The sequence below is a fragment of the Heliangelus exortis genome, chromosome Z (assembly GCF_036169615.1).
Source record: "Heliangelus exortis chromosome Z, bHelExo1.hap1, whole genome shotgun sequence".
NCBI lineage: Eukaryota > Metazoa > Chordata > Aves > Apodiformes > Trochilidae > Heliangelus > Heliangelus exortis.
The window spans coordinates 26206683-26220695 of NC_092454.1; the positions used below are offsets into that span (position 1 = coordinate 26206683).

The 14013-nt window shown below is 38.5% G+C and overlaps 1 protein-coding gene across 3 annotated transcripts in view; it reads left to right on the plus strand.

Annotated features, from left to right (window-relative positions):
- EPB41L4A (erythrocyte membrane protein band 4.1 like 4A) overlaps positions 1–14013 on the plus strand; it is a 125143-nt gene that overhangs the window by 81082 nt on the left and 30048 nt on the right. For all 3 annotated transcript variants that reach the window (XM_071731957.1, XM_071731958.1, XM_071731959.1), the window contains exons 10-13: positions 4360–4451; positions 5428–5505; positions 7419–7531; positions 13238–13316. In XM_071731957.1, the coding sequence (XP_071588058.1) occupies positions 4360–4451; positions 5428–5505; positions 7419–7531; positions 13238–13316 (362 nt within the window). The remainder of the gene's footprint in view (positions 1–4359; positions 4452–5427; positions 5506–7418; positions 7532–13237; positions 13317–14013) is intronic.

A 14013-nucleotide genomic window follows, 5' to 3' on the forward strand; every position in this document is an offset into this window, starting at 1 on the left:
ATTATTAATTTAATTCCTGACTTGTATGCTGTTCTCAAAGATTGACCTTGTGTAACCCTTGGCTGTTACATATGCTATGATTGGTATGCATTATGTAAATATATACAGATAGAGTATTTCCTATTGGAGTTAGCAATTTACAGTATTCAGGTTTGTGCCTGACCTGTCAGAGAGCAATGTTGGGAAGCAGTAGCTTCAGAGCTAGTGTTAATATTTCTGTTGAATATACCTGCATGTACATGTGTGACATGTACATGTGGTCTGGTCTGTGATGGGGTAGAATCGTCCTTATGGTCTATTAACATCTAGTGAAACTAGGAAGATTGGGTGTGTGCTGGAAGGGTTCCCACTGTTGGTTTGGGTTTTTCTTCTTAATTTTATGAGCCTGGATCACTGGGAACCAATTTATGTCTTGTCACAAATTAGAACAGCTAAAATCTGTTCTGAATCATAGGGTTTCAAAACATTTTTGGTCTGTGGACAGGTGCAGTGCTCCACAGCACAGGCGTAAATTCACAGACTGTGTCTCTCTTATGTGTTGAGTAATCTACGAACTTCACTAACCAGGGAAACTTCTGATCCTCAGAGGGAGGAGATGTGACTTTAAGTGTGTCTCCTCTTCCAGGTAGACCTCAGCTTCCCCTGCCTTGGCACTGATCTCTCTGGGCACCAAGCAGCTCAGATGTTGAAGGCTGCATAGTTAGGCTGCCATGGCAGAGCAAGCTGGGAGCTGTTTGCCATGGGCAGGGTGGGCTCTCCTGGACAAGTATGTCAGCTGTACCAGTTCCAGAGGCATTTTGTGGTTAGGCAGAGAAAAGACTCCTCTGAGCTGTCTCCTTTGAAGGCCTTACTAACACGCTTTCTGTTTTCCAGTTAAGTGGCAGGGGTTATGGTGGGGCACTGTACCAATTAAAAAATACTTAGTAAAGATCTCTAAGGGCCTGACAGATCAGTCTCCTGGATACTTTGAGAGGCAGCACAAAACAGTTAAGGGCTGTGGCTACGTGTTTGAGTGCCTATGTGCTTACAAGCAGCTTGTAATCTAGTCAAGCTGTCTGCATCTCTGCTCCTCTACCTCTCCTGCTGAGGGTAAAAATGGTGGTAATGCTATGGCAGTATGAGCTTTACCACGTTTTGTAGACTGAATTTAAAAGGAGAGGAAAATTTTATTTTTGTTTGCAGAGTTTTCTAGTGTCTTGCCTTTTTCAGGATTTGGAAAAGGTAGTCAAGCAGCTCAGCTGGATGCTGCTGCAGGGGTTATGCCTGTCCTTTTGCAGTCTCTGGCCATGTGGTCATGTCCCCTCCCTCACTAGTGTGAGTCACAGATGTGATCTGTGCAAAAATAAGTCTTTCTCTGCTTGTCTGTTGATCACAGCTGGATTTCTGAAGGAAGAGACCAAGCACCAAAGCTAGTTTAAAAGACACTGGAGATCTTCAGTATGCAGGTGACCAGGACTGCTCTGGAAGCAATGAGCCTTCATGGTTTATGACAGCTCAGGCTTAGTACACTGGGCAGTCTGAAAGAAACAAGATGAGTGTCAGGGAGTAGCTTGTAAGGCACCAAGAAACACTGAGTGAATTTAGAATTGTTACTTCCTATAAATCACTAGTGAAAATACAAAAGGTCTTTGTTTATTTTCATGCAAACATATGAGAATAACTGGGGGAAAACTCTGTTAATTCTTACTGCCTGTAAGAAATTATAACTACTCAGGATGCTAAAAAATGTTGTCTTTATTGAAAACCAATGTTCGTGGTTTTAAAAGGTAAGTTCATCCTTGTTTTCCTGTATGTATCAATTCTTTCCCTTATGGGACTGAGATTAATCGTGGAAGGTATTACTTCCTTCAGAACTGGTTTAATTTTTATAGATGCATTTTTAAATTGTGAGGGTAATCACAATTTCAAGCCTTAAATATTCTTAATAAATAGATGGAGGAAGTCCTGAACCTAGGTGTGCTTTATGGAGTGTCATGATGGACTTTGTCATAGTGTTACGGAATCCTTGTCATAGTGTTACTGAATCCTTTGCAAAAAGCTGAAAAATGGTAAAAGAACTATGGACTTATGTTGGTGAAAGACCTTGGAGAACAATGTTTTAGGCTTTATTTCTATCTTTAGTGAAATTTAACTGTGCTATTTGATTTATTAAGAGCATCCATCCTGAGGCAATAGTTTCCATACATCTGCTTTCCTTCAGATTCAAATATATAAACCCTGGTATACCAACAGAAAGTTTGTTGGTCCACCCCCTTGTTTCATTTTCCAGATCTGACTTCTGTAGCATATTGATAAATTGGATCTTTGAGGCAAAACTGTTTTTTCCTAGGTGCCTTCTAATGCTGCATACTAAATAGAGATGTTTCAGCATATAATTAATCATCAATTTTTTTTTCCTTACCAACTGAGATGAACTTTTTTCCACCTTAGAAAATAATGCCTTCAGATGATGGAATTAGTAGTGTTTGCTGGTCAGACCTTTCAGTCAATGTAGCTATACCATCCTTTCCAGTTCTGTGATTTCTGTGATTTTAGTCACACTGATTCTCATTCATTACAGTTGCTTCTGTATATGGAATAATTCTTAAACTTAAAAAAGGAGATAAAATGAACATAGCAACTTCTCCCTGTTGCAAATCTTTTCCTGAATTCTGGTGACATTTGTATTGGGATCATAAGGAGATATGATAAATACCTTATTTTAAAAATTTGCTGTTTAAAAATCGCCCCAAATAACCCTGGCTTCTCTTTGGTAGTCCCTTCCCCCAGTCTACAAATTCCTCTGGTATTATGAAATTAAATAGGTGCAGCAGAAGATTCCTTGCTTAAAAGTAAAATTTAGGAGTAGACAAAGGAGCAAGATCCTGTATGTTAAAAGTGAGTCATTAATTTCTTTCCTAACAGGAGTTAAATTAACTCATCATATTGCATGAAGTTTGCAATACCAAAGACCTGATATTCTTTAAAAGTTTGCTGGGGACTATAGTTGTTTCGTTGTATATGAGATCACATCAGGTGACAAGCTGATCTAGAAATTGTATGTGAATTGAATCATAAAATCTGAAGCTACGTTTAAGTTACATGTAAAATAAGAAAGTGAGAAATACCCTTCAATAGGTCTTCCTTAAAACTTAAAAAATTTTAAAAAGGCAGTATCACCATTCAGTGGGTGGGGTCTAGTTTCTGTGTGTTGGAGGAGCAAGAGCAATGTGGTTACTCTTAAAAATTCTGGTGTAAATAGATTTTTCTGTTTGATGATGTTCTAGATTCTCTAGCAAGCTTTTTTCTTTTTCACCCTCAGTTACCAAGGATGTCGGTGTTTTATGTTTTAGAAGAGATTTAGTTTTAAATTGTCAGTTTACTGTTTATAAAGTTAAAACTCTTGTAAATCCTGCAGAGAGATAAGGCTTGATCCCTATCAAGCCTGAAACAGTAATTTAAGGAATTGTAGGAAGATAGTTACGGGACAAGCCTACTATATGATAATTTCATGCTATGTATAGCAATCTCAGATAAATCCTAGTTTTCGCATTCTCAGTAGCTGTATATCTTACTGCAGTCCTCTCTCTTGATGTGATACCCTAAAGAGAAACTGAAAACGTGCTTTTGAGAGAAAACTAAAGAAATATTTTAATTCCATGGGGATTCCATAGGACTGTTTCAGCCAGCCATTAAACAGACTAAAGTAATTAATGAGAGAAAAGAAGCTTACGTGTATGTCTCCAATTTATGGGTTTTTGTTGCCTTTATTAAGAGATTTTTTGGTTGGTCTTACAGCTTTTACCACTGACCTTTTCCCTGGTCCTCTGAACAATTCTCAGTTTAGCTGATTTTGCTTTTGAAATCTTACCTTCCTCTTACCTTTCCTATTTACAGTTTTTCATTAGTTCTCTATATTTAATGCATTTTCTCTCAGTGTTGTAGTTAATCACTTCTTTTCTTGCTCTTATTCTTTTTGTATACTATTAAACAGAGCTGCAGGAATATACTTCTTGAAATCTGAGTTACAGTTTCAGAACATATCAGACACATGCTATTTGGAAAAAACTTTGTGCTTTTAAATAGGAAAAGGGTCGATATCTATGAACAAGAATGAAAGAAGTGTTTCAATCATCTCCTTTCTCTTTTGTTTTTCTGTATCTAAGGAATTGATTCTTTAAATATTTATCTTCAGGTAATGAGAAACTGAAAAGCAAACCTCTTTTATATGAAGAATTCTACGGAATTATAGAACCTGCTTTTCTTCATACTGATCTCTTATGTGCATTAGCATGAGATTGCTGGGTCTTATGTTCAGGAAATGAAAATTCACTTCACTGCAGAATCTGTCATAATGATATTAATTTATTTTGCTTTCAGTGCAATGAAACTTCCTTCTTTTTTGAAGCACGTAACAAGATCACATGCAAACATCTCTGGAAGTGCTGTGTAGAACATCATACTTTTTTCAGGTGAGTGATGCAGAAGTTGAAGTTTCATTACTAATGGGAAAGAGACTTTATTGAGTGAGAACCTTGTTATACCTACAGAGAGGTGAAAGGCTTGCTGCGTAGAAACACATTTTTGCTCTTGGCTATGGAATGCTTTTTAAAAGCTGATGCCTTCCCTTTTCTTACAATTATGTGAAAGAATAACTTTAAAATAGGGTAGTTCTTTTGTCTTAGAATTTTTTTCAAAACAGTATTTCAGTGGCATAAAGTGTGCTTTAGCACAACTTATCCTGTTCTGTTATCCTGCCAAATATATATGGCAGGATTTAAGGTACCATTTATATTTTTACCTATTTAACTGCCAAATTTTCTGTAGTAGCATTGACTTGAGAGGGGCCTTTTGATTTCAGACATTTCTATTTCCTACAATGCACAAAAATTTTGTTTTTCAGAGAGAGATTAATTGAATTTTCAAAATATTTTATAATTTATTGAAGTGTATAAAATGCTCCCAGTGTTACATCTGAAACCACTTTCTTTTACTGTTGCAAATATATTAACAAAAATGTGCAAGGGTTTCTAGCTGGGAAGTGATTGATGAGATCCTTGGGCTGGCTGCTTTTGAATTGCTGTAAATGAATAAGCTCAGAATCACTCTTGCAACCTCATTACAGAATCACTCTTGCAACCTCATTACAGTGGCATGATGTTTTTGCCAGCTCCTGTGAAATTTTAAGTTAAAGGTTGCTGATGCCAGCAGTTTACAGATGACCCTGAAATACAGAGGTGTGTAATCAAAAGAGGAGGGCATAATAGCTTTGTGATTCTGTCAACCCCGTAACAGTCTTCCTGGAGGTAGGGATGAAGAGGAAGTAGCTGAATAATTAATTTTTTTGACTTAAAGTTTGTATTTCTCTTTACTTTTCTTGGGAGGGGGACTCTGATTGAGACCTATGTATATAATTAAATTTGTTGCTTTATTTTTCAAACTATATAGAGTACCAGAGAACGAATCAAATTCCCTGTCAAGGAAATTCAGCAAGTTTGGATCCATAGGTTATAAGCATCGGTACAGGTGAATTTATTTCATTGTTTAAAATTCAGTTAATTTCTCCTTTGTTCTCCCTTTTCTCCTCTTTACTTCCAAGGAAAGAAAAACACCACCCAGACTATGACTCAGAGCAGTTCTGCTGACAAAGCATGAATTAGGGCCAGTACCAGAGTCCCCTTGGGATTTTGGCTGTTTTGGTACAAACGTGAGTTACTTCTCATTCTCCAGATTCCCAGGGTTAGCTAAGGCCTACAGTAGCTCTCAGTGAAAGTGAGAGCAGCCTTGGCAAGGCTTAAGTCAAAATCTTCTTGTAAGTCCTGAAATTATGTTTGTGTCCTAAAGGGTTTTCCCTGACAACTGGGCAATACGAAAACTAGGAGGCATGTTTGCTTCTGCCTTTCCTCTGGGAATTAGCAAAGAGCTGGTGCAAGGAAGTGTATAACATCTGTAACTGTTGTGATCTTCTTTACAGCTGCCACTGTACTGTGGTGTGGGCTCTCGATCTAAATGGCCATGTCTCATCCAGCGGCAGTACTGCTGGTGCAGGGATGTTGATATAAGAATAAAAATGAGGGCAGATCTGAAGGACATGGGGGTATCTTTTCTGACTGGAATAGCTGGGAAAAATTCAAGGCTGCAAGCCTTAAAAGATGCAGTAAACTTCAGACTAAGGGCGGATAGGGAGCATTACTTTTATTCTGAGTTAATCAAGCAGACAGTGTGACATAAAGGGCAATTGATAGTACGATACAGTGGAAGATGTGGCAGGGAGAGGGTGTATAAGATCCTCTAGCTGCTGTGCCACAAAGGACTAGCAGAATACAGGATGTAGTTAAAACTGTAAGATGGCAGAAACCCACTAGTTTTAATCAAGTTCTATTGAGATTTAGAGGGTTTATTTCTGTTGAAATGACAGGGTCTTTGTCCAGTGAGTAAGGCACTTGTTTTGGCAGTGTGTTAAATCCAATTCTGTCCAATTGCTCTGGCTGAGCAATTTTGACCTGAATATTTATGGTTTGCTTTTTAGAATTGTAGAGTTGCATATTCGGTGACTCTGAAAGAAAGGGTGGAAAGCAGCAAATCAAAGCCACATCTTAGAACCAGGCCCCTTTCAAGTGAGGATAAGAATATATTTTTTGGTCTTTTTTAGTTATTTTGAAGCTGCTGGGTGAAAAGCCCAATCACTATAATGGAAAATTCTAGAAGTTTTATTTTTCTATGGCCTGCAAATATTCCTGGTTTGTTTAGCATTATTTTTGGCTTGCCTGTATATCTCTCGTTCCACTGTATTTCCACCATCACTGAAGAAAGACATGGATCATAAAGACGAAGGCTGACAATCATTATTTAGGCAGTTTGTCGTCACTGCTCTCAGAAAGAGTTTTCTTTAAAAAGGAAACCATAAACCCCAATTTCTCCATCAGCTCCTGGGTAGGAGTTACTATCTGTGGTAGGTAATAACTTCAGTGTGTACAGCCTACTTTTATAATACAAGTGTATTACGCTTGTCCTCAGTCAACCAGCATTAATCATCAGCTTTCTGTTGGACAGATCTTGGATGTAAGATCTTGTACATATGGAAGGTGTTACTGATGAAGAAATGGCTATGCCAGTTCTTAGCTTGGGCTGAAGTAGCTGAAGACATTCCAGCATCTCTCTTCTCCATTCCATCTTCTCCAATTTATTTCATAGTAACCCAGATCACTTGGGTTATCACATTACCTGGCATGACCCAGCTTCTCTTTACTGTAGATTTTACTGCCTTTATGGTTTCCAGTTGTATCCTAATGCACATGAGCCCATGTATTCTCTTATGAGAAGTGAATAGCTAACAAAACATGCTGCCCACACCCCATGCATTTTTTTTTTCAGCCTGAAGAACCTCTGTTTCCTTGATAATTTTTCCAATTTTCCAATTATTTTCTTGTATTTTCAAGTGGCAGGACATCTTTGCAAATGACCAGAGACCCTTCTGTGCAGCTCCCAAGGCCTGACCAGTGCATTGAAAGAAGTCGCAGCAAAACTTATCCCAAAAGAACACAACAGACAGGTAAGTCCTTCTCCACTGGGCCTGTGGAGAGATGTCTTCTTTGGTCTTTAATTCATTTTGTCTTCAAGAGGCGCCTCAGAACTGCTGCAGTGTTTTCAAAGATCTCTCAGAACAAATTTTTTCTTTTGCCTTAGGTCAGTTTTTATACCCAACTTTAACAGTATCAAAAAACTCCAGCTTTGTAGGACAAAGTAAAAGAGATGGCATGGATCAAGCCTGATAAACCCCTGTTTGTAGTTCTAATGTAAAATTAAAGGGAAGTTAACGTAAAAATTAATAGCACAGGTAGGAAGGTCAGTCAATACTGTTGCAAGGGTGTGTGTGTTGTCCTTCTTGGTCTCTTTCTTGGTCTCTTTTGCTGGAAATGTGAGGAAAAGGAAAAACCTTCCTGTGGCCTCTGGGATGTAGAATTCTCTGGAAAAATCAAGTTTGTTGTTTTGGTGGATTTAAAGACTTTGACTTTAAAATGAAAAGGCTGCTTTTTCACCATCTTCCTCACATGTATGTGTGCAATCTGTATCACCCCTCTGTGTTGCTTTGCTTTTCATTCAGCTTGGTTTCTCATGATTTCCAAGTGTGCAGTCGATTTCCACTGGGACAGGTGTATTACCACATATGATTTTTAAGTTACATGAATTTGTTTTGTTTCCCACTTACAATATGGGCTAAAAGACCTATGCCCCTTAAAAGTCCATCTTTCTCTATAAATGAGCACAATTTTTACTCCATTTTTAATTTTGTGTTTGGGTATTCACAATTATAAACATCTAATACTCTTTCTCCATTTAAATGGGACTTCAGATGCTAAAGGCAGACTAATGCTACTTCTCCTACATGTGCACAACACCATAGAATCAGAATGTCAGGTTGGAAAGGACCTCAAAGATCACCTGATCCCACCCATCTAATATTATTGTTCATATGAGATGTCTCAGCACACATCTAGCTGAGAGTTAAAACTTTCCAAAATGGCAGAATCTACCACTTCCCCTGGGACACCATTCCAATATCTGACTGTCCTCATAGTAAAAATTTTTCTCTTGTGTCCAATCTGAATTTCCCCAGGAGCAATTTGTGTCCATTGCCCCTTGTCTTGTCCATGTGACTCCTTGTAAATAGGGAGTCTCCATCTTCTCTGTATCTGCCCTTTAGGTACTGGAACATTAATAAAGTCTCCCTTAAACCTTCTCTTCTCAAGGCTGAACAGATCCAGTTTTCTCAGCCTCTTCTTGTAAGGCAGGTGCTCTAGTCCTCTGATCATCCTTGTGGCTCTTCTCTGGACCCTTTCCACCCCATCTGCATCCTTTTTGTGCAGCAGGGACCAAAACTGAACACCCTACTCCAGATGTGGTCTGACAAGTAGAGCAGGAAGATGGCTTCTGTTCTCTGCTGGTGTTGCCCCATGTGACAGTCTACTGCATATCAGTAGGATAAATACACCCCTTTTCACCTAAACTGGTTATTGAATATATGAAAGTCCATTTCACACAATAAATCAAGTTTGACGTATTTTAAGCATCACTTGCTAAAAATATCAAACCAATGTAGGTTTTAACTAAAAAAATAATTTTATCCTGGAAATGATTTTTACCAGAGTTGTAAAAAGCAGTGCTTACACCTTTCCCTGACTGAATTGTGTAAGAAAATTATCTGACATTTCTTCTATAAATAAATATTTTGTGTAGTGAGATTATGCCAGTTCAACATTTTAAACAGCATAGTTTTAGTTTGCACATGTTAGATATTTCTTAAGATGTTTTCTGAAGAATGCCACTTAAACTAGGATCCATCTGGACATGGCTTACAATTTAACTTTTTGGAATGAAAAGCAGAGTTCCTTTTATTTGCTCAAAACCCAGAACCCAATAAAAACTTACATGTAGTTCTTATCCAATAACTTCCTTCCATCTTGTCTGAATTCAGGATTTTCCCACAGGTGATTCTTTACTTTGTTTTCCTTTTCTGAAGATTGCAAAGTGTAGGGAGGACATCCTTTCTGCAGCCACTTCAAGTAACCATTCTGGTTTTGGTTTGTTTTTTTTCTCTTGGTGTCAGTAATGGGACCAGCCACAACAGTGGTTTTGGGGGCCATTAGGTGAATCAGTAGCTATCAGTGCAGGGCTGTAGCATGTGCAGTCTTCATTGTCTCCATTGTAGAGGTGTGTGTGAAGTGGTAAAACCTCCAGCCTCTTTCAAGTCATTAAAATCTTTTCCCCTGATTCTTCTTTTTGTATAGCTATTTTGATGTTACAAGTAATTATATAGTATGTTTTGGTTTGGTTTTTTGGTTTTTTTTCTGTCACTTGAAGGTGACAGAAAGGTTAGCTATCTTTTCCAGAGCTGAATGGCTAGTAAAGTTTCTTTGTCTCATTGGTCCATTAAAGTACACAAAAATCATTAGGACTGCAGACACTTGGTGAATTCTGGGTTAAGAGTTCAAGTAGGTGCTTTAATGATGATGGAAAATTATGTTCTTGGTGAAAAGATTTGTGCTTTAAGAGAGTGGTGGCAGGAGGTGAGCCTGTGAACAGAGAGAAAATAGCTTTCTTATATGCTGCCTGATTTCTCTGGTAGGATGGACAGTGCGGAGAGTTTGGCTTTAGTATGGCAGATTATAATCCTAAAACCCAGATCACGGTGGTTTAAAATGCAGAAACCTCCCGTTTGTCACTTGCTTAATTTATTTTGTATCTTGGTTGTTCTGGGGCTAGGGGGAAAATCAGGACAGAAATCTTCAATGGCTATGTGATCAAAGCATATTTTATTCGATTATTCTCTATATTTATTTTTGGCTGAGAGAGAATTACAGTTGCATTTTGTTCTGGTTACAAATCATAAACTCAAACATGGAACAGGATCTCTCATTACTCTGCCTTAACTTCGTAGGGCAAGACTGATAACATTCACCTTTCGCAACAGAATGTTGTGTGAAAGCACTCATTGTTCTTTTGACTGAATGCTGAACATGAAGAGCTCCTCAGGAACATTCTCTCTGGGCAAACATTGATGTGACCAGACCTGTTGCTGTGGGTCTGAGTTTATTCAGCGGTGGAAAGCACATTGCTTAGGATATCTTGTTGTTTAGTAGCTGAGGACTTGATTTGTCCCATCCCTGCACACTGGGTACTTGTATAAACTAGGATAAAGTAAGTGCTGCCATTCTGATTTAAAAGCCAGTTAGTGAATTCGGTGTAGCTATTAAAATTACAGTACTGTCTGTATTACAATAGTCCTTAAATAACCACAGTCAGCCACAATCCCTGGCTAACTGGCATATTAGCACAGGCAGCTATCATTACCATGCTTCACTATCCTCAGTCATGGAAGCTAGAATTATTTGTCTGATGCATTCAAAGTCACGAATCTGTTCCCAGGAAGTTGTGAGAATGGATTTGAAAGCTAAATTTTAGAAAATGAGACTTGGGGTAATTTTATCTCGTATTAATTTACTTTGAGCTTTAATTTTAAAGTATATTTTAGATCCTAGCTTTTGTAAAAGGATGTATGTGACCACTTCTGCATTTCATGCATGTGGTGTGAAATTCACAAACCCTAGGGGCTACAGGTTTGGAAATTATTTTGGAAAATAAACATTATCAGAGAGTAGGGTGTGCCAGTGTAGACATATTGAATTCATTTTTGTAGGCTCTCAGTAGGATACAGAGCAAGGCATGAACTCTTACTGAATGCTTTCCTTTTGATCACACAATCTTCTGCTCTAATTAGGAAATTTAAATACAAGCATTTCTTTTAGATAATGTCAGTGAAATGTCTTTAGTAGAGAAGAAACAGGCACAACAACAAGCTAATTAGCTGACCAGGGTCCTGAGGTCTGGACATTTGAGTTATTTTTGAAAATGTAATAGTTATTAAAAATGTACGCAGTGTCGAGGTCACTATAAAATGTAACTGAAGTATGTGCATAAGTATGTGCATAACTGAAGTTGGTGAAAAATACATAATGAGGAGCATATTTAAATACAATTATTACAGCTTCTGTAAGTGTGGACAGAAAGCTCCTAATTAAGCTACTTACTTGTACAGAAGAATTGTACAGCAAGAGCCTTTTCTAAAAAAACCAAAGCAAAGGTCCTCATGATGGGCAGCAGTGGAGGCAAACATGGCTAATATATACTCTTGTCTCAGCAGGAACCTGGTTTGCATTTCTACATAGATTCTGCCTCTGTGTGATAGTCATTAACATGCTGTCTTTTCTTTGGTGTTCCTTCAACTATATGTATTTGTTAAAATAATAGAGCAGTTGCCAGGGAACACATTAGTGAGAAGGAGCTCCTTTTTTTAAAGGTTTGGTAGTACTGTCTGCTCCAAAAGGTGAGCTGCCCCTTGTAGGTTCTGCAGCACCAGCCTTCATGTGAGCAGCTGAAGGACTTGCAATGGTGTCACAGACTTTCTGCACCCGAGTGGACTGACTCTGCATCTCATAACCCGACTGACACCCAGAGAAAGCAGTGTCAGCACAGTAGTAAGGTTATTGCTAGTCCTAGAGGTGGCTATTGCTTCGGTGGCACTTGACCCTTGGATCTTTTTCTGGTAGTTGTTTCATAGCTGTGTCATCTTCTGGAGCATGAGTTCTTATTGTTCCATCAAGTTCTGAGTAATAAGAGGGGCTTAACTGGAAGCTACCTCAATTACATAGTAATATATGAAGTACTGATTTTTTTTCTTTGAATAAGTCAGATCTTTGCTGATTTGAATACTTCTCAGGGCCAAGTTATCACAATGAGTTATTATATCTAACATACTAGGAAAGTCAGGCTAAACATACTGGCATGCAAAAAAATGTGGTCAGAAACCCTGAGATATCCTTGTAGTTTAACACTTTTACTTACTCCATTTTAATTTCACTTCCAGTACCCTCCTTATGTGCTGTTATAAGGTTTATTTATTCGTGATTTTTTACTGTAAGCTTTTACTTCTCATTTTAGAGGTCAGAGGAAGAAGCCTTTTATGGCCTTAATGAAGATTGGTGATTCTTTTTCTGATAAGTTGTTCATCCACATTAATTCGATAAAGTTTTTGCTCAATAATTCTGTCTTCTTACCGAGCAGATCATAGTGGCAGTGTAGCTATTCTTTACTGATGAAAACAGAAAATAATTGTGTGGGAAGATGTACAGTGCTTCAGAAAGTCTAGAGAATTGGTTGTCTCTTGTTGTATAGAATCGAGAATTCATTCAGAATGCCAAAACTTTACTGTCTTTTCTGTCTGTGAATCTGTGCCCATTCTGCATTTTCTTCTTCAAAATAGTCCAAATTCTTCCTAGTGCTAATGCTTGCATAAGCAACAGAAATTATCTTGAAGGAAGAAATATTGTACAAGCCAGGACCCAGACTGCTCCCTTACCCAACCGGGCATTAGCCTGAAAAACTAATCAGGGAAAAGAGTAAACTGTATCCTAAAAAATGGCAAGGTCAAATGCAGAAAGGGCTCATCTGAGTTGCTTAAGGAAAGGCTACTAATGCTCTTTGAGACTTCCTGCACAGCATAAGTCAGCTGCGGAAGGTGAGCTGATTTACACACCGTTAGCAAGTAGAGCATTCACTGGAAGTCTTGTACATTTCATCTCTCATACTGCACTATGTTCAGTAGGGGATATGCTGAAAAGGTGTAGAAACATATGCTGCAGGACTGTTGTGTTTGTGGCTTGTTTGTGGTTTTATATTATTTTTAATTTTTTTTTCCCAGGATCTAAGAACATGAGCCAGATTACAAGTGGGGAAAATGAAGGAACTACCAAAATTATTGCACCTTCCCCTGTGAAAAGGTATGTAGACCAGCAGTTCCCTTCCAGTTTTTATGCGATTGTGCTCTGCGTTGGATAGAGAAGCACATTTAGCAATCGTTTGTATTAGTTTATCTCACCCTTAAGTTCAGGACCGTCTGATCTTTGACAGAGGTCATAGTGTTGCCTAGTAATTAATTCTAACAAACACTGATCTTCTGATGAATCTGGAACTGGGGTTCCAGTTGACACAGAGTTTAGAAACCCACAGAGAGGGTCAAATTAACGGGAAGGCAAACAGTCTCAGTTTTAAGTATGAAAAAGCAGATAATGACCCAAGGGGCACTGGCCAGCATAGTCGTATGAAGTCCTGTGTATCTGTATCCTGGGAGCTGTGGGTTGGCTGGCAGCCCTCAGGGCATGGGTCTTCTGCCTCTGCACAGGGCAAACTCTGCTTGGAATCTGTGGTCAGGAAAGAGCTGGGCTTGGCCTCTCTTCCAGCAGTGCTGTTGATGTTTCAGTCCATTACTTGTTACATCATTAAACCCAGAACAAAACCCGTGAGCATTTGTGCCTGATGCTTAGGAGCAGTGAGTTGCCATAAGGCTCCTCTGGATTACCATGGTCTGCTGTGCTCAATTATCAGTCCTCTAGTGGCACATCTTGGGTTGTTAAGCACATTTGAAGGGAAAAGGTAAAGCTTAGATTCAGAAAGGGATTTATATGTCTACCCTTTAAT